General features: G+C 42.3%; 1 protein-coding gene across 4 annotated transcripts in view; it reads left to right on the top strand.

The window, feature by feature from the left end:
- The window catches only part of SIPA1L2 (signal induced proliferation associated 1 like 2), a 272367-nt gene extending 251304 nt beyond the window's left edge, over positions 1-21063 (top strand). For 2 of the 4 annotated variants that reach the window (XM_036919229.2, XM_036919221.2), the window contains exons 19-23: positions 4549-4680; positions 15398-15451; positions 15986-16109; positions 17014-17095; positions 19784-21063. In XM_036919229.2, coding sequence (XP_036775124.2) covers positions 4549-4680; positions 15398-15451; positions 15986-16109; positions 17014-17095; positions 19784-19930 — 539 coding nt within the window. In that variant the 3' untranslated portion in view covers positions 19931-21063. The remainder of the gene's footprint in view (positions 1-4548; positions 4681-15397; positions 15452-15985; positions 16110-17013; positions 17096-19783) is intronic. The other 2 variants (XM_036919231.2, XM_036919227.2) reach the window with 1 other exon arrangement.
- The last annotated feature ends 418 nt before the right edge of the window (positions 21064-21481 follow it).

Raw genomic sequence — 21481 nt, 5'->3', positions numbered from 1 at the left:
TAAGGGGCCCAGTAGGGGCATTAGCCAGGCCATTATGGGGGACTGGAATTCTGGATCGAGTTTACATCTCAATGACTAGTATTGGGATTTAGTATAGATAAGACTGCATTATTGAAACAATACTTTTCTCTAAAATCACCCTCATTTTTATTAGAAATAGCCAGATTAAGAAAATAATTAACAGTTGGCTTGATTATTTGCATAAGTATAGCGAGAAGAGCAATTGATTACATAGGCTCTTTTAAATATGCTTTGCTGGAACTTTTTATAAGGAATTTCAGATTGGATTTTTAAAGGTCTTTTGAGGCCAGAAAGCCAAGCCAGACTTGCCATCAGGTTGTACCTGCAGTACCTGTACATTTGGGTGAATTCCTCTCTTCTCTAAGGTTCCCAAGACATTCTTGAGGTTCCTGCACCTGCCAGGCAGTGACCTTCCTTACTCACCTGGTAAGGCTGCTGGGAACTCTAAGCAAGGTACCAGGCCAGTTCTTTTAAGGGGCTTTGTTGGCTTTATAAAGTTAATCTTAGTTCTTTAAAGCTGTCTGTTCATATCTGAGTTTACACACATGTCTCTCAGGTATGACGTTCCAGTCAAAGCCTTGGTAATATAACCAGTGTTTTTAATCGGTCCTCTTACAAGGAAAGCAGATTCTTATTGAACTTGTGCAAATAAACATACTGCCATGAAATATAAAAATAGTCACTGAGAGTTTTTAAATTCTGGAGGGATCAGGTAGAGAGAAAGATAAAGTTTCAATTCTGCTTATAAAGGCAGTTATTTACTAAACTGTTGTCAGCTTAAGAGAAAAAGCTTAAAACACTTTATCAACAACATTTGAAACAAAAAGCCACAAAATCATCTTCTTCAGTTTACTTAATCCTATGTAACTAATACCTGTTCTGCTGAAATCTAGTTCTTTACTAGCTTAAGAGTAATAAAACAGTGACTATAAATAATAAAAGACTTACAAATGACAATGGTTAAAGATTTGATGAGAGCTTACTGTAAGACAGTTAACATAAGGAAATTCTGATATTTCTGTAACACAAAACATTTAGTAATAAAGTTTAGCATTATTCTTTTTGACAGTGCTTTCTAGGTAATTAAGCAGGTAATTATATATCAGAATAAATAAGCTAAATTAGCCAAATACTTTCTCCAATGAGAAAAAGTTCTTCTGACATGTTCCAGGGACCCTCTGGAAAATATCAGAATTAACTAGAGGTAAAAGCACCTTTTTGAATTTGATTTTGAGAAGTTGTCAGAAGAAAGTTTCTTTGGCATTTGCTTAAATAGGATTATAGGTTGCCATGAAGCAATACTTATCTATTTAACTAGAATGACAACAAAATACCTCAAAGGCAAATAAAGAAGGGTACACAGTTGTTAGCAAACTTTAGCTTTTAGTCTTTTTAATATTAAGATCTTATTTTCTTAAATACTCTGACAACTCATTGAGACTTTAAGCATGAGAAACTGCTTTGATAAAGCAATTAGAGAACTTTTTGCAATCTTTCAATATTAGGAGCAGACTAACAGTTAAGAAAACTTCATCTTTTTAACTGAAAACAAAATTCTAATTTTGCTGTGTACTTGATACCAAGACTCATTTGCTTTAATTTTATATAGCATGACCATATTAAATTCTTCTGCAAACTTTCTACAACCTTTTTTACATTTAGATTTCTCCCTCTAAATAAACAGCTGTACTTTAGAACAAAGTTACTTTCTTTTATCAAAAGACACGTTCTTTAGCATGCAGAAATGTTTTCCTTATTACTTTAAGTAGTTTTAATTAGAACTTAAAACCATTAGGTACCTTAATTTTTAGTGAACACTGAGAAGGAGGCTGTTGTAAACTGTTACACTAGCATTCTTTAGATTAATAAATTTATGAACATCTTATAATTTCTGTAACTATGAACTTAACAGCACAATCTCTCACTAAACATAAAGTATATCTTCTTAACTTAGCAAAACTTTAAGGTTTTAGGTTACCACAAAGATTCTCAGGCTGTAGGTAAGTATACACACTGTAACACACAATTAAAAAGGTGTTCACTTGCCACACTTATTTAGTTCATTCATTTGTAACAACTGTGCTAGATTACTTACAAGACCTTTACTGAATATCAGACAAAGCCAAGCCTTTAGGCATTTTATTCTTAAAATATTTAACAGATAACATCGACTTAAATGACCTTAGGTAAACTTAGGCAGCTGATAACTACAAGGACATGCCCACCTCAGCCAAACCCAAATTAACATTAATGCTTAACATTTTTTATCAGATTTTCCTGGAAGTTTTAGAATGCCCAATTTTCACAAGCACTTGTTTTTAAATCAATTTTTATTAATACCATCTGGAGGTAGGAAAATATTTTTCATCTACACACCTAGACACACAAACATACAAGCTGAGATATGACTACAGTCAGCAACACTTCTTACACGACATATACACAGACAAACTGATAAAAAGACTTGAGTAACTGATATCTAACTGCTTTCTCTCTCTCCTCAGCTTTTTGTCAGTGGCTTCTGGAACTAGAGGGCGGGAGGAGCATGTTCTGGTGGGGGAAGAGGGCGGTGAAGGCAGAAGGAGAGGGGGAGGGGGTGGCGCAGCCACCGGAAGAGGAGAGCAGGACAACGGCATGGTTGAGAATGTAGGACTTTATGATGGCGGTGACACGTGTGAAGACAAAGGACTTAAAGATGGTGGTGGAGAGAGGGGGAGGGGATTGCGAGCTGAGGGAGGCAGCAACTGAGGTCTTCTGGTGGATCTGAAAAGGAAGAAGGACTGGGCAGAGTAAGAGGCTGACAATCTTTAACTGGAGATCAGGCCAGGAGAACCTGGGTCATTGAACACTTAACATAAAGGTCTGGGCAGGAGTGCAAAGTCTAAAAAGCCTGCACATATGGAATTTCTCTCTACTCTCTGCTCCAGTGGCAATAATTAATCAAGTTGGTGAGGAGGCTAAAATTGAAAGTTCCCTCAGGGGGCCAGCGAGATTGATTTTCCAAGGGATACTGAGTCCCAGCCTCAGAGCAAAGAAAGACTAGCTTCTGTTTGCGAGCTTCCCGGGACAAACATAGAGTAGCCAAATTAGAAATGAGACACCACAGCGGGGTCTGAGCCTCTGCTTTTGAGGGCTGGTTCCCCATGTCTGCGCCAGTTCCCAACTAATCCCGCTGAGAGGAGCACCCACCGTCCCAAACACACCAAGTCAGGGGAGACGGCCTGGGAGCCTGCGTGAGGGACGTCTCCCCCACCACAGGGCCAGTGGTGGGCCGGATGCCCGCAGACGTCCTGGGGCCTGGGGTAGGGACATCTCCCGTACCACAGGGCCAGGAGCAGGCCAGATGCCCGCAGAGGGTGGGCCAAATGCCCCACCTGGACGTACGTACAGTTTCTAACGGACCAGGTGAAATGGAGTTAGGGAGGGAAACAGACCGGGGGAACTGAGGGACTCACAGGAAAATAGTACACGCAGTGGAGAGCAGGCTGAGGTCCCAGGTCGGGGAAGGAGGGGGCAGGGCCACCCGTGGCCGGTCAGGGCCGCGCGCTCACGCTCCTTCCTGGGTTTCAGCACCAAATGTAAGATAAATTTTAGCCGAAATAAGCAGGCAAAGAGAGGCAACAAAGGGCCAGGTAGTTTATTTGAGTGCAGCTCCCGGGTGATGTTCCGCGGTCTGGGTATTACAGGCCAGGGAAGTCACACCTGGTCAGGGAGGTGGGGGGCTTATAAGGGATTAGGAGGGGAGGAGTGGGCAAGCTATCCTAGGGGGCATGGAGAGGTATGATTGGCTAAAGGTGACATAATAGACAACTAGAAACTCTTTTTTTCCTTCCAAGAGGGAGGAGGCTGACATCCGGGTCTTAGTTGGCATATCAAAAGGATGGAATTCAGGAAGAGCTGTCCCCTTTCCATATAAGGCATGGACCTTGGGGTCTGGTCTGTTCTCCTCCTATGGCATCTCTCTGTTCTGTTTGCATGTCCTTGTTTTTCCTTCCTCCAGCCTAACAGTCTTCCTGCATTGTTCTGATAAACTGGTATTTATGGCATCTTGAATTTGTAGTGCTCAGCTTACATAACTATGTCCTTCAGGAAGCTTTTTAAGCCATCAGGATACAGAGATCATGCCAAACCATTTTTAGAGTAGATGCTTGCAACACTTTTAAAAAGGGAGCAGTCACCCCTGAAGAAAACAGGAATTGATCCTGCAGTTCGATGTGAATGGATGTCCTCAGGAGAAGCCTGCCCTGGAAGAAAACTAAGATTCGCATTCTGTCCCATACAGAAGTGCAGGACCCAAATGATCCTCCCACCCAGTCTTTACTTGCTGGCTGACCTCTAAGGACTCTGGATGTCATGGCCTTTTTACAAACCTCTGTTTTTCCAACTGTGTATGCGCGCAACTGCTGCACTGTCTCCTTTCTTAGTGGGGACAGGAGGGCTTTCATGAAAAGTTCTGGGACCCCTAGCAGGGGCTGCCTGGTACCCATGCTGCCATCTGACTGATGCTCTGATTTTGTTTCTGTTTAGATGAGTTCTGGTTCTCCGATGGGTCCTTATCGGATAAGTCCAAGTGTGCAGACCCCGGTCTGATGCCCCTCCCGGACACGGCCACAGGGTTGGACTGGTCCCACCTCGTGGACGCTGCTCGGGCCTTTGAAGGTAAAGATGTGCAGCCTCTGGGGCCTGGGGCAGCAACTTCGGGGACTCATGTATGTCTCAGGTCCTTTGCGTTAGCTTTTTGTATACTTTGAGCACCTTTGAAGAGGAAAACAAGCAGGGGAAGGCCTGAGTGGGGACTGAGGACATTTTCTTAGGGAGACCATGTCATTCAGTGAAATGGGCAGATTCCCAAACCTGAAAAGTAGTTCAGAGGTGGCCTGGGGCAACTCACTTTTCCTCTTTGACCTGTTTTCCTACCTGAAATTTACAGTCTCTCTGCCTGTCTAGGCCTCAGCTTCCTCCTCTAACAATGTGGGTCCAAGCTTGCTGTGACAGCACATCTCTAGGCCCTTGCAGCAGCCACACTGTTGTGAGCTGTAGAAGGCCCAGCTGTCCCTTAGGAAAGCTTTTTCCCAGCTTACAGATAAAATCTCAACACAAACAAGTGAGCTGATTGCCTCACTTGAATCTTCAGGACCTTCCCTATGGGTAGAGGGCAGCCAATGACCCTGGGATGATGGCTTTTTGCCATTTGCTGCTGCGTTCTTGCTATTAGTTTAGCTTCTCCTAGGGTGACTGGTAGAGCTGACAGGTGGTGGGTCATTTTAGGAGAGCCCCGTCTCAAATGTAGTAGTGCCAGGGCCCCAGCAACCCCAGGGTTCCCGTTCTCTGTAGTCAGTGCAGGCAGGGCCCATAGCCACCTGCACAGCCTGCTCTTATCTGCTTTTGCTCACCTTCTCAGCCTCTGGTGGCCCAGATCCTATCCCCTGTGACGTCCAGGCTTCAGGAAACAAAATCAGATTCTTTTATCAGGAGGGGCAGGTGTGTCTCCAAAGCAGCTGCTGCGGAAGGCAGATTTGGCTGGTTTCACTGCCCTCTTATCAGGCTTCCCTGCTAGAGAGGCCTGCCATGGACTTGCTTCAGGGAAGTTTAGCTGCAGTAGATGGGATAGGTAGAAGAAGTGCTATTAGGGGGAAATTTCTGCAAAATGCACAGGCTCTTCTCCTCCTCCCTTAATAGGAGTGAGACTGCTTTTGGGATCATGGCTTTGTAAAGTATTCATTCATGTGGAAGCTTCAGAATGTCTCTGCTTTGTGATGCAGCCTTACTCTCTGACATCCCCAGAAGTTGGCTACATACTGTAACATACCCAGGCTCAAGGCCCAGTTATTCCCTATAAGCCTGTGTCCCAGCACCAATGAGCAGAAATGCTGTCTGTCCACAGCAACCCAGGCAGCAGAGAATGGCATTTTCGTTGGCATGTTCTTTACACCGGCTGACCCCCAGAGATCAAAGGACATTTATTCTGTCCCAGCTGTGTTCCCCTACTCCATAAACATCTGCATAGTACTTACCACACTGAATCTGCTTTATTTAGATGTCTGTGTCTTCTTATCAGGTGGTAAGTTTCTCAAGGGAAGGCTGCTTATTTTATATTCCTTGTCTGTATTTATTAAGCATGTAACAAGATAACCAAATGAGATGAGCTACCACCAGAGGATAAGAAGGTATTAAATACCCAGGGGATGGTGAAGCTTTGAGCCATCCCAACTTATAGTATTGCTTTTGACCTCTGAGGTCCTTTTGCATTTTGTGCTCATTTTAAAAATTAAAAACAGTATGTATCATGTTATCCACCCTCCTCTGTGTCTTTGCTTTGTTCCCTTGCATCCCTTCTGAATAAAATTGCTGCTATGGAATTTCAGGGAGCTGGGCTAAAAGTGGGTGGTGGACCATGGCACCTGCAGCAGTGACTGAATTACCAATCCAGAGATTCTAGTCATAATAGTCATAATCACATCTCTGCTGCAGGCCTGTGGGTTTTTAGGCAAGTCATTTAACCATGACATGTCCACTTTGTGGCAACTCCCAAAGATTGACCACATTCCTCGGAAGTTAATGCTGATTTGCACTGGACTCGTTTTTCCATCATACAATGAAGAAAGATCTCTGCCAAAGAACCTGAAGGCTTCTTGCAGCTCTAAGCCTCCAGGCCTGTGGTTATATTTATCAGAGTCTTTATGAGTTGACATTACAGTGTAGGTGGGAGCTGGCAGCCAAGACAAAGGAAAGAAAGCCTGACAGGGAAATTCCAGCTAGCCAGTGCCCAGTGCATGGGTACCCAAGTTAAACAAAGAATGTGCGATTCTGTTTGCCAGGGGAGAGAATTTGGGGTTATGTAAGCTTTCTGAAGTTTCCAAACAACATTTATAGAAAATATGGAGTTAATGTCATGTTTAAAAATTGCATATTTTTGATGCCACTCCATAGGACAGCATTATCACCTTGAGACAGTCATCAGCTTAGGAAAATTCATTTGAGAAGTTGCAACTCCATACTTTTGCTAATCAGATTCTCTTGTGTCAGTGAGAGGAGTTGGGGGTGATCAGTCACCCTGGCATTCAAGGAGAGTGTCTCCACCTAGGTAACACTTGCCCTACTGGTGATTTGAACTTTTTGAACCAGTTCTCAAAGCCATTTCTGAGTTGGACCAAACATCATAAGGAAATGGTCCCAGAAATTACCCATGTGCTTGTTGAATTGTTAGAAACGAATAAAGGCAGTTTTCAAGGTGCCTTATTTAGCTCAGACCCCTCCAAAATAATGCTGTGCTTATACCATGACATCAGTGGTCAATACATCAGAAAATAGGCTTTAACAAATGGAATGTGTCTTCCTGTTGATACCATGGCCCTCCTGAAATCCAGTAGTGTTAATTCATCCAGGGAGACAAGCCTCTGCCCCACTGACCTAGCTCATTTGTTCCCCACGCTTTGGCATATCATATATTCACCTTCGTTTAAGAGCTAAAACTGACACTGAGCACATGAGTATGGGAATGTTGATTTTGCTATACCAGTGAAGAGTTGAACAGAGGCACCACAGTAAGCTGTCGCTACCATAGTTGCTTAAATATATTTCAGCCCTGTGAGTATGCAGAACATAATGTAGACAGTATTACCATGGGTGAAGTTTCTCCAAGCTCTCGTGGGCACAACCATTCAGTGTGTTTCTTCAAAAGAGGAACACGTCCATATTGTATTTCTGACCACAAGGGAACAGAATTAAATACAAAAAATAGAAGCAAAACACAAACAAAAACCTCTAACCATGTGGAAAATTCTTAACATTTACTCTTAGTAATACTGTGCTAGGAAGAATTCAGGAATATAAAAAGAGCCTTTTTCTTTTCTGGTGAGTGATGATGAAAAAGATGCGATGTATTAAAGTCCTTGGACTACAGCCAGAGAGTAGATCTTAAAGTAAAAATGTAGTATTTAAAAAATGTTTATTTAAATGGGAAAAAAAATGAAAATTAACTAACTTAACTGTACTTGAAAAAGATTGTGTAAAAGCTGTGATAGAAAAAAATAGATTTTTTTTAACTGGCAAACGGAATTTCACTGCAATTTATAAATAAATCTGATTAATTTTCCTTTGAATATTGGTAAACTAATACTTAGATTAAAAAAATGAAAATACAAATAAGCAAAATTAGAAATGAGAAAGGACTTATTAACCAATACATAAGGGAAATAAATTATTTAGAAATGTCAAGCAGCTATATAGGAGTAAGTCTGATGAATAAGATAATTGGATCCTTCTTGTAATAAAGGAGGTGGGGGAGCATAAGAAACAGTCAAAGGCCAGAGTAATGTAGGGCATGGGAAAGTTGCGCATGAGCACCCCCAACTCCCCAAATCACCTGCAACTAGTCATTCTAGAGCTGTTTTCAAAGTTTCAAAATAATGATAGCAATAAGTTACACATGTGAAATAATTGAGTTATATCCACTTCCCAAAAAGGATATATCTAATAGAATTGGTACCAATTTACAATAAAAATTAAGATTTGAGAGATACCTTCAAAACCTAACAAAGACAGGGCATAAATCTGCATAGAAGTTAAAAGCTAACCTTTTCAAACAATATGGCTTCTCTCTCACTTACCAACTTTACATCTCCCTGTATGGCCCCGGAAGATGACTGGTTAGCCAGAGACAGGTAAGATTCCTCAAGGGAGGAACAACCTAAGACAGGCACAGTCGCAGGGGGGCCATCAGGTGAGAAATTGGGGATCAACAGAGGTGAGGCTTAGAACCTCTCCCCCCCCTGTTTTGAGAGAAATCTTCTGCATCTGTGGATGTTTTATTGCCCTTGTCTAGCTTGGATTAACACATAGTCTACAGGCACACACCTGATCATCTACATTTGCTCTCTTATAACACTAAACTAAGTTTTCTACCTTTATCTTACATCTACCTACCACTTCAGCATTTTATTAAAAATAATAATAATAATAATAATAAAGGGAGAAATGTGGGATCCACATATAAATCAAGTATAAAAATCAAACGAATATTCATATTTGACCTGATTGTTTATGGTTCGTAATGCGTGATCAAAACCAAAAGTTTCTGTGATGGCTGCCCTTGCACTGTTCACCATGTAAGAACTCATTCACTATGTAAGAATTTGTTCACCATGTAAGAACTTGTTCGTTATGCTTCAGAAGATTGGAGACTGTTGAGAATTAGGCTTGGGGTTGATTAATGATTGTGCATTGAATCCCCTATACAGAATTTTATTGTTGTTAACAACCATTTGATCAATAAATATAAGATATGCCCTCTCAAAAAAAAAAATACTTAAAGCTATCATTCCTCCACAATATGAATATGTAATATAACCAAACCTTTGGTAACATGTTCATAATGTTTTAGTCTTCCTAAAATGTTGAAAATAGTTGCTCCCTTCAAAAAAAAAAAAAAACCTAACAAAGAATACCTACTTTATTCCAAATAGTTACATCATACTTAACATAAAAATATTTATAAGCAAATCCCTTAAGTCCAGAAACTAAACAAGGGTATCTGTTGGGACCATGTCCTTTCATTTTTCCCTGGAATCCTTGACATTTAAGTAAGCAGTGCAAAGAAAAAATGAATAAATTTTGGAGGTAAAAAAACATTTCTATATATGCTTCTATATCTAGAAAATAAAGATAAAAAAGAAATTATTAGAGATAACAAAGTAAAGTAACTAAGAATATATCTCATTTTTATAAGCCTCATTTCAAAGCATCATTAATTTTTTCAGTTATCTATTTTTGTATAGCACACCCACCCCAAAATGTATGGTTGAAAACAATAGTTTTCATCACATCTCAGATTCTGTGGGTCGGCTATGTTCACCTGGGTGGTTCTTCTGTTTCTTATGGTATCAGCTGGGGTCACTCATGCAGCTGTATTCAACTGGAGCTCAGCTGGAACTTCACTCATATGTTTCTGTCTGGACTGGCTGGGGTCTGGCTGGACCCCTGGCTCTGGCAGGGTAATTCTAAATATATGGCTTAAGGAATCAGGAGAGCGAAAGCAGAAGCTTCATATGATTTCTCAAGGCCTGGTATTAGAAGACCCAGAACATCATGTCCACCACATTCTATTGGCCAAAGCAGCCTCAAGGCAGCCCAGATTCCAGAGGAGGGAGATAGCCTCGGCCTCTTGGTGTGCAGAGGAGCATGTGAACACAGCCATCTTTGCAGACAGCCTTCCAATGTAAAGGATACCTAGATATATCAGCAAGATCAAATTATGAATTCCTTTGGAATTAAGCCATCATTAGATTAAAATTAGAGAAAGCAAAGGACACTTCAGTAACTGAGAAGTCCTAAAATGTGTAAGGATAGGAATGGATAGAACGTTCATAATAAAGATGACAGTCCTTCCTGAATTAATGCATAGACTTAATACAATTACAATTCAGATATCTAAAGGATATGATATGTTAAAAAAAACTTAATTGCATCCATCTGGAAAACAGATGAACAGTGTCCAACAAAAAAGTATTATAAATCAGTAATAATTAAAACAACATAATAATGATTCAAAAAAATAGAAATTAGTCCTTTTGAAGAAAAAAAGCCCAGCCTGAAATCTGAGTATATTTAAAAGTTAAATGCGAAAGGAATTTACATACTTCATTTGGGTCTGGGAATTAGAAAAGTCAATGACAGAACCTTCAAATTATGGAGTAATGAGAGAACATATGGAATGTAATATGGCCAGAAAAAAAGTATGTAAATATTTAGATCATCTATGAACCTGAAAGAGAACATTAAAATATAAAGGGGGATATGGGGAAAGATTTGTAATAAATGTGATGGGTGAACCAAGGCTATCTCCAGGGCATGAAGGAACTTAACCAGCAAAAAATACCAAACCCCCTGATAAACAAGTAGTCAAGGCATATGGATGCAGTTCACAAAAGAAGAATCATACAATAAATCCTTGAAAATGCTGAACTGCACATGTAAATTTAACAATAATGTGCAACAAGCTCACACCTGAGTATGAAAAATTATGCAGCAGCTCCTGGAGGCTATGAAGAGTACTCACAGCTGGTATCTTTATAAAAAAATAATCCCCCTTTTTGTTCAAGCAACTTGACAATAGGTAGCTATAGTCAAAAAATGTACCTGCCCTTTGACCAGAGATCAAATTCCTGAGAACTTGCCTACTGGAAATTATTAAATAATAAAATTTTATAAAATATTTTGAAGAAATTATTAAGAATAAAAAGAATTCTGACAAATACTATACAGCATTACTGAAAATTATTAAGTGAGTAGATAGATAACCAAACCACCCAAAAGACTAAATGTCAAAAAACTGAGAATTTATGGACTCTGAGGGAAAAGGTAAGTCAAGGACAGTGTGCCCTCCTCCTTCCTCAGAGCCTGTTCCTCCTGACCCTCCTCTCCTGTGACAGTCACATTCAAACAACTGGCTGAGTCATGGTTCAGACTGTGTTTAAACGTCTGCAGCTCTTCCATGTGCTGAGGGTGAGATGTGACCCTTTGCACATCGGCACTCCTAACCTAAATAAAATTTGTGATCTATGTCATGCCATAAGATGTATCTGTCACCTTGCAATGCCCACCTTTCCCTTTATTAGGTAGAATAATGTGAAATTTACTAAATACTAAATATAATAGATTCCATCCCCCTCTGGTGTGGTCACGTGAACACACCCAACTGGAAAAGCTGGCTGTGGGTTGAGCAGTGATGCAGGGGAAGGGAAGTGTGGTCTCTTTAAAAGTTCTAGGATTTTAAAGTAGTTCTTACTTACCAAATCCCAGATGTATACAGCTGATATGTATTCTTGAGCATTTGTTGAATGGATATTGTTTCAACCAGAACAGGCTTAAAAGGTAAAATTACAAACTGATCCTAGACTCTGATCTCAGTGTCCCATATGGCATGAAGAGCCTCACACTGCACAAGGCCATCCTCCACTCTGGATTTCAGCTCTGCCCTTTGGGTAGTAACAGGTGTCATCTTCCCATAGGCATGGATGTGTGTGTGCTCAGGAGTGAATGTCCGTCTGCAGAACATGTGCACAGGTAGCAACTCATTTACCAGGCCCCACCTTGGAAATGAAATACTCCATATAAATGTATTTTCTAAAACCATAGACATTCATACTTGTAATTTATTATGTCCCATATGCCCTTGGTTTCTTAAACAGCATAAGCATAAATTTTATGACCAGAACACTTTTGGTTGTGAAGGTTCAGCTTGAAGTCAATAAAGTTGTAAAGTTAATGGTAGTTATCATTACACAAGTGTGAGTGTGAGTGTGTGTGTGTGTGTGTGTGTGTGTGTGTGTACAAGCATAAACAAAATGTGGCATACTGTCTATAAACTCCTAAGGTAACAATCAGCTAAAAGAGAAGAAAAATGCTACTTAGATGAAAAATGCAAATTAATATAGTAATACATTGTCCCAAAAGTAGGAAAATTGTTGCAGGCCAACAACAATAATTGGACTTTAAATAAAGAATAATTGCAGACCTTTTCTTTGCTCTGAAGAAACAGATTCTAGACCATTATCTTTCTACGTTCTTCAATGAGCTGCAAAAGGCCTAAACCAACATATTTTATGTTTAAAAAGCAGCATAACCTTTTTTTTAATTTCCCTATCATCACCGTTTGCAATCTGATAAACAGTTGTCAGAGTCAGAACTCTTAATTTCCTGCATGCAGCTATAAAACCCCAGCTTTTCTGTAGTGTATCTATAGCAAAGTCTTATTAGAAGAGCTTTGTTTGTGGAAGTAGGTTCAGTTTAATCTCGTCTTAAACTGGCATGTCCTGTAAGCCTATGTCCAGTGCTTACACCATTCTCCTATTCCAGGCCCTCAGCAGACATGACTAGTTGATCAGAGCATTCATCCATCCCTCCCATAGGTAGGTGTGGCCTCACTGTTCTCCAAGAGTGCTCCAAGCAGCCCATCTGGGGTCATAGGAGTCATTTGTAGGCAACTACTTTGCATCTCCATTCTAGATATGCAGTAGCTTGTTGATGTTCATCCTCTCCTTTAGTTTACTGCTACATGGAGTAAAATAAGAAACTGACCCTGAAATAAGGTTTTTGCTGAAGATATTTAAAAGGATGGCTTGTTTCATGTGAAGCCATGCCTTGTGCCCCCTTCCCCTCCCATCCCTGCCTTATCCCATGTGCTTCCACAGCAAAGAACAGGAGGAAAATAAAGAAATAGGCTGTACATGTGGAGTGTGGGTGATTGGATCTCTGCTATGCTAACCATTTACATGACGTTTATCCTATGAGCTTTTCATTTCGTACAGTTTTGTCTCTGCCATTTGGTTCAATGTCAGTAATTACTTGGTTACTGAATATTTATCATCACAGAAATAAGCTGTGGAGGAATAAAGCTTCCACTGGAAACTCACTAAAATTAGCTATTTTACAGAGTCTGTACTTCATCAAGTAGCATTCTGTTTGCATTTCAACCTCCCAAGCTTTTCAGATCCAAAGTGAAATCCTCTTTGTGAAATTACATTGCTGGCAAAACTCCATTCCTGGCTTCTTGCCTCCTGACCAGTAAGACCTTGTTTCTCCCCAAGGAATGTTTGAATGACTGCCAGTAGCATGTTCTGTTTTTGTCAAATATGTGGACATTTATCAATTCAGGTAAAAAAGATGAAGCAATTTAAGATGCTTTCATCCAGATATTTAGACTCAACCATCAGACTCAAATATTTTAAGAAAGAACTAACCGAGTAATCAATCACTGGGTTGCATAAAATATGGATAAGTCAATAGAACTCTTAAGAAGAAGTAAATTATTTTCTTTTGATATTGCTTTTTTTTGTCAGTAAATTCACTGTGGAATAAAAGTACATCTGCCATGGATTTTTTTTTTAAGTGTGAAATGAGCCCTTATTTGGAGCCATCACAGAACAGAGGGTTATCTTGGACATTATAGCCATGCAGACCCTCCTACCCCACCCTGAGAGCTGCTCACCCCTGGCCAGCATAGCATGCCCACCATTCCCTCCCACCTCTGCCACTTAGAAGTAGGAAATGCCCAAATGATGCTGCCAATCTGAATTACAGGTGATTTCATCCTCTGCAATAACCCTGCCAAAAAATTGGGTGTGTGATTGTTTCCCAGGAATGCATAACTACAGAATGTACATTGACAAGTAGAAGACTTGAAGTGCAGAGAAGGACATCCTTAAAGCTTTACAGAAATGTTAGTTGCCTTCAACTAACAACTGTTGAGAAATCCCGATGTAGGAAAGTGGGATGCACATCCAGAGACCTTCCTGTGGGGCTGATCACCTGGTATGTTCAGCACGACTTCCAGGAGGGCCCAGGCCTCTGCTGGATGCTGCCAGCATAGTGACTGCCACATTCCAGCCCAGGTCCTATTGTGTGCTCCTGGCAGCCTTTGCCATCTCCATCCTTTCTAATTAATGGAAATGTGTGAGTCTCTACAAACCAAGCAAGCAGGTAACCTCATTAGATTTATCCAGCAGCCAGCGGGATAAATTAAGAGCAGAGCACCCCTAACACAGACTCCAGTGCAACTTCTTGGCCATTAATCATAAGAAAAAGATGCTGCAGCACTAATAGACCTGCTGTGTCACAGGACTCCGCTGGAAGTGCATTTGTGTGCTCAGGCCCCACGGGGAGGTGCCAGGGGGTGGGGGAGTGGACCACGAGGTACAGTCTGGTTCTTACCTTCAGTTTGTTCAAAGCAGGACTTTTTCCTGCCTGGTAGTCAGCATTTCTGGGCCAGGGGTTCTTGTCAGTGTTTTCAGCCCACAGAGCTGGGCCAATCTGGTAGCGATTCTAAGACTATTATATTCCATTTCTTGCCTAGGGCTCAAAACATTGGACATGACTTAGCTGGTGCCATGAGTAGAAAAAGCCCTGTGCTAAAATAAGGCCGGGTAGCCGTGCCAATCATGGTCCTGCTGCTGCAGACACAGTACCCCTCAGATCTTCTCCTGAGAGTTTCTAGTAAGGTTATGTAGCTGACTTCTTTCACTGTCACTCTCTTTTTGTTCATGGAGTGGGTTATTTAAGCAAACCCAGAATGGTCACATGTTCTCAGGGTTGGATTTGCATGTGTGTGGCGTGTCACATATCTGTTGTACACAGCAGGTGCACACCCAGCCAAGACCATTACACGTGAAATTTATGATCTAACCACATGGCATGGCATTGCCTGATGTTAGCTCTCAAGTGCTTCTTGGTGTAGCACATGGTATACACACATGTGGACATGCACACACAAGATGTATTTCACAGGACTTCACATCGTTTGAACTATATGTGCACCACAGAGGCTCTCAAGTGCGGAGAGATATGACTGTTCATAGGAAAATTCTAAATCTTATTTCAGGTCTTGACTCAGATGAAGAACTTGGGCTGCTCTGTCACCACACGTCCTATCTAGGTGATTTTCGGGGGCTGATCGTGGGCTTTCGAATCTGTCACTTTCTCTTATATTTCATATGTCTGCACGTCTGCATGATTATTTGAGCTCAGAGAGTTGGGGTCGCCCAGGAGAGCTGTGTCATGGCTTTGTGTCTCAGGGATGTCCTCCGGGTTTGGGGAGAGCCGGAGGAGAGATCTGTCTCCTTGGTTATATTCATCGGCCAAGTTATCCAACACCATTATTTCATGCATAGCTGGCAGCTTTGGCATTTCTTGGGATGTGGAAAGAAGAAAGCAAATTGGCTCTAGCAAATCCAATATCTGCTAATTGTCCCCATGGCTGTGATGTACAGAGGCCATATAGCCCAGGACAGCCAATCTTAATGCTTTCTGATTGTCAGCAGCTTGCCTGAGTTTGTTTTTCTTTGTTTTATTTGAAACGCAGTGACTCATTTGGAGGGGGGAGAATATTTAGTTACAGAATTCATTTCCACAAAGAAATGCTGCTTCACAGCTATTACTAAGCCTTCTTTCTGTGTGTCTCCCTCCACAGACCAGAGAGTGGCGTCCTTCTGCACCCTGACAGATATGCAGCACACGCAGGACTTGGAAGGGGTCCACGAGCTGCCTTTATGTGTAGATCCAAGCGGTGGCAAAGATTTCATGGACACACCTGGGTATGTATGCCCCTGGGGACCCCTGCCTCCCGCTATCCCTCTCCCCAGTGATTAACAGGGATTCAGCTAACTCTGGGCCAGCCAGAGGAGCCTTTCCACCCATGCCTTCCTCTAGTCTGGGGGATGCACAGCAGGGACTGAGTGGGACTGGGCTGGCATAACTGCCCTGCTCCTTGGCCAGGTCCTGCCTGCTCAGACATGTAGCCCCATGCCCACTGTGATGAGGTCCACTGACTGAGGGTGAGGCTGGGCCCAGGCTCAGCATCTACTACCTAATCACTGCGACAGTGCTGGACGGGACCTCACTGAATGCTCCCACTCACCAGGCTCGTGTGCTGACCTGGCAAGGGTATGCTTCCTCCCAGAGCCTGCTCCTTCGCCCAGCCTCAGGCTTCCACTCAAGTGGGCCAAGAATGAACCATCTCTTTTCCTTATATTCTTGATGTGTTTTTTGCCTTGAGAATGTATATTCTTTACCTAATTCCAACTATTATGTGAACTTGAGTTATCATTAACTTGCACATTTGCCTTCGTGGTATTTTCTTGAAGGAGAAAGGCAGCTTGGGGAAACTGAATCTGTGTTTGTCTTCCAGGACTTCACCCTGATCTACCCAGTCTCAGGTGGCTAAACCTACTTAGACAATCTATCTTTTGTTTTCTTAGAAACATATATACCAGTAGAGATTCTGAATCCCTTTCTAAATCAGTAGACTCCCAGAAGGGATTTCCATCAAAGCAGCAGTATATCCACTTCCCAAATCTGACATAGTATTATTTATTTCCCAGTTGGGCTCTAAGCACAAGAGATAGTTTTTTGAGTGAACACTTTGCCAACAAAAATACTGAATGAAATGCCTTGACTTTAGTGCTCTTGAGTCTTTCTGATTCCGCACCTGTTTGCTAGGGAGAGGTCTCCATCAACCCTGACTGGTAAAGTCAATCAGCTGGAATTGATTCTTCGGCAGCTACAGACTGACCTTCGGAAGGTAAAGCAATCTACTGTAAACCATGAACCGAGCACATCCTCTTACACAATCAATCCCTTTTAATGGCTAGAAATAAAATTTAGAATGAGGAAAGATAATTGCCCTAATCAAAATCCAACAATGAAGTAGAAATAGACATCTAAGGTTTAATTCTGTGTCTGGCCCACAGCTAATATATTTCCTTTTATGGGGACACCAGGATCACAATAGATGTGACTAAGTGAGGGCCAGCCACTGGAGGGCCAGACCTCAGAGCAAGGTAGCAACACACAGGCTGGCGTTTTTTGGTTCAGTGAGTTAACAACTGCACCAGCTGTTTATGAGCTGACCCTATGAGGAGTTGGCTGCTTCCAGAAAGTCTCCTCTCCCCCAGCTACTGTACTCCCTCAGTCAGCTTCACAACCCTCAAAGTTTGTGCTCTATGCTTCACATCAGCCTGGGTGTGGTTGGTCTGCAGTAGAAGTTAAATACTACATTCCACAGACATTTGCTGTGCTCCTGTTGGATCATCAACACTGTGCCAAGTAACTGTGTTGCTATCCAAGGAAACGGAGTGGGTGCAGTAGCTGGAGGGTGATGGCAAGCCAGGCAGGTGTCATGGGAAGGGTTTTGTCGTGAAAAAGAGACAAATTACAGCTGGTGTGACTTCTGATGGAAACGACCCAGTTGGGAAGGAAATATGGTGTGGGTGAAAAATGGGAGGGTCAGGCCTTGACCTCGTGCACAGGGAAGAAGCTGGTCTTGGATTAGAGTCGGGGCAATTCATACGTGGTCACCAGAACGGAGCAGAGGGTGTGTGCATGCATGTATTGTGCATATGCATACATACATTCACACACACAAAGTCAGGGCAGAGATAGGTTGACAAAGTCCTCTTCTGATGGTTCCTGCTTTCTAGTCATGAGCTGAGAGTGAGTGGTAGGAAGGAGTAAGAGGCTTAAGGAAAAAGGATAAGGTGTCCAGTAGAGGGTCAATTGACCAGGCATGTTTGGTAGGATTGCCAAGCGAGGCTGAAGGTACATTTAAATTTGCAGTGTAAAAGGGATACCTGTTAGCAGAATAGGGTGTTTGTCTCCAACCTGAATGTTCCCAGTTCACCTAGGGTGGAAGCCCCCCAGGACACAGAACTTTCAGAGCTGGAACCAAGAATATCCCAGGCAAGCTGGGATGGCTGCTTACCTTGTCTCCAGCTGTGCGTGTAGGATAGTTGGAGAGTTGAATTTAACCAATATTAGAGTTTAGACAAGAAATCAAGACAAGAAGAGTGAGACAAAAACTCTAGTGTGTGTGTAGAATAGAATTAAACAGAGGAACCCAGAGTCTAAGCTAGTGAGAAGAAATAATGTCACTTTAGGGGCTGTTGATGTACAGTGAAAATAAGGTAGGATTGGTGGATTCAATAATTATTGGAGGACAGGATACTAGAGAAATTACTTTAAAAAGAAAAGTGGTGGTTAGGAAGTGGGAGATTGAAGCCTTTGGGAAGATGTGCAGTGATCAGTAACAGTGGGGTGCAGGGCCATGGCAGTGGACGAGATGAGGGTGGGCGTGAGGAGGGCAGGAGTTTTCAGGGAAGAGGTGAAGAGTTGAGAGGGTCTTAGTGACGAAGTGTGAGTCTGTGGGTCACGGTAGGAGGGGTGGAGGAGAGCAGGATGTAGGGATGCTCTGAGCCACGCTGAGAATTGGGCGGCTGGCGGTGGGATGGTGGAGCAGCCTGAACTTCTGTGTGCCCAAGGAAACAGGATCCAGGGTAGACTGAGCTCTGTCCTTGCAAAGCAGTCAGGAATCAGTTGTCGTTCAGCCTCCTCTTAGGACTGTGTCCATTAGAGGTGTGGTGAGGAGGTGGTTTTGGGAGATCCACCAAGAGGACTGGAATTGGAAGCACACGTCAGGGGTGGGGCAAGGCATGCCAAGGCTGGGAAGTCTCCTGAGGAGGCTGCAGCCCCAGCTCATCCCCTAAGGCCATCTGGCACTGTGCTGGCATCTGTGGCTTTAGCAGTCAAATTAGGGCCCCTTAAAAAAACCCAATGATTATAGTCTGACAATGACCCCATTCTCTGCTGGGGGCTACATGTTCTTTCAGCATTTGGGAATGGCAGCTGGCATTCTATGTGTTTGTTACTGTGTATTGGAAACTCCAAATGTGATTTTTCTGAAAAATTGTGATATTTTTTTCATAGTTTGTAATAGGAAAGTTAGAAAGTCATTATGAAAATATTCCTGTGGCAGGAGAGCTTTAAGATGGGGCGAAAGGCCTAAGGACTTTATTTGTAAACGCACCTGGGACCAGTGGGTGTGTCTGTGCCAGGTCTGTAAGCAAGGAGGTTGACTGGGAAAGCTGTGCACACTAAGGGTGTTCCTCTTAGCCCCATACTGTCGTCTCCCTCTTTGCGGACGGAGGGCAGCATCAGCTGCCACCCTCAGTCTCGCTGTGGGACAGCGTCTCGATGCCCACTGGGGGCAGAGCAGAAGGAAAGGGGACACGGTGGGAGTCGTTCCCCCCATCCCCTTGCTTCCGACAAAAGCCAGAGGAGCAGGCGAGTTGGCGCTGGGGAACTCAAGCTCCCACTCCCTCAGAAAACAAATATGTAAAAAAGTAAAAAGTCAGGGTGCGGGGTGTTTATACTGCCGCCTGGGAGGAGAAAAGGTGGCAGCGGACCTCGGCTCAGCCTGTCTGCGCTCCTACAGGAAAAGCAGGACAAGGCGGTGCTCCAGGCCGAAGTCCGGCATCTGCGACAGGACAACATGCGCCTGCAGGAGGAATCCCAGACGGCCGCGGCCCAGCTGCGCAGATTCACAGAGTGGTTTTTCAACACCGTTGACAAGAAGTCTTAGCCGGTCCACACCCCTCCCAGGGACCTCTGGGAAATGCCTAGAGTCCCTTCGAAGCCACAAATGTGTGGTTTGTAAGTGTGCTTTCTGCCAATCATAGATGTGTTTGCTATTCGCTCTGTCTAGCGCCACTCACCCCAGCAGGACAGGGAGCCGCGACGTTGCCTGGCAGCCATCGCGAGAGAGTAGAGTGCAGCACCAAGGTGAAGATGAACGTTACTCCCGCCGTCGACATGAATGTAAACCCTGGTGTCCGCGTAGATTTCCTTTAGATGCTACGGAAGTGGTGCTCTGGCATGGGCTTACCTCAGAGGGAAGGTAGTTGAGTTCAGTTTTCTATGTATCAGGTGATCTGGTAGACACGTTAAAGCAATTTACTATAGTTTGGGCTTTAGTATTGTAAAATAAACACAAATACAAATAATCAGACATATACTTTAATGTTAAAGGTGCTCTATTTTTTGGATGTACAGTAGTTTTATTTCCACAGCCACATGATCATAGCAATAAGAAAGAGGCACAGTAAATAGTCATGAAAGCCGTGTCGCTGGGGAAAGGAAAGCACTGATGTGTTTAATGCTAGTTTGAATGCAGTTAATTTAGAGGCTTATTTATTTGCAGGAGCAAACGGTGCCTGAATATTAACAGTGTTCTGATTTTAAAAAAAGATGCGTATGCCTTGTAAATGGCTCACTAAGTAGTCACTTCAACTCTTAGCTCACTTTTGTATAGTTAATGCTCTGCTGAAGGAAAGAGTAAATCTGCTTACTTACTAGAACTCCATACGCTGTGAACCAGCAGAATCACTTGTACAATGCCAAATGTGTTTATCTTTGTACAGAAGCTTTGATGAAGTGTCTTGTATTTAACACCCTTATTTAAGCTTATTTAACCATTAAATTGTTAATTTTATAAACTTTGGTTGTACCTGCACTATTATGAGGGTGGTGTAGGTAAGCAGCAAGCTCAGGAGAGACTGAGCTTGCCCCAAATAGAGTGAGGAAGGAGTACGGCGGGAAATTCTAACAACTGGATGCTGCTAGAAACAAGTTGTTTGTATTGCTTTACCATTTTTAATTGTTCTATTTGAGATGAACATACATTTTGCTTTTTTAATAAATGTTTAAAAGAGTCCACCTAAGTAATGGTGTTGTCAGGTGAATGTAGATTTTTATGATCTAATATATCAACAGTCTGATTGTATGTGAATTTACGTCATTTAGAATCCTAATCCATGTTGAATACTGCTTAGCTTTCTACAGAATCCCAATCTGACTTTAAGCAAAGATTAACTAGGATTAATAGCTGTTGCCAGACACTATTCTCTACACTTTTCATTGTCTTATTTGATCCTAATAAGATCCTTTCTGAGTAGGCTGTGAGATTCTTTGTTTTACAGTTCAGCAAACAGACCTAAGTTCAGTGATTTGCCCAAGGTTGCCTTATCTTTAAAACAATCATCTTATTCAACAAAAAATTTGGTGTTGCTTATATGAAAACATAAAATAGTAGGAATTGGAAAAATAATCAGGAAGGGGTAAACTATAAATCCGA

The sequence above is a fragment of the Manis pentadactyla genome, chromosome 8 (genome assembly GCF_030020395.1).
Source record: "Manis pentadactyla isolate mManPen7 chromosome 8, mManPen7.hap1, whole genome shotgun sequence".
Classification (NCBI taxonomy): Eukaryota; Metazoa; Chordata; class Mammalia; order Pholidota; family Manidae; genus Manis; species Manis pentadactyla.
The sequence above is the reverse complement of the archived record's forward strand: the minus strand, read 5'-3'. Positions and strand labels throughout refer to the sequence as shown.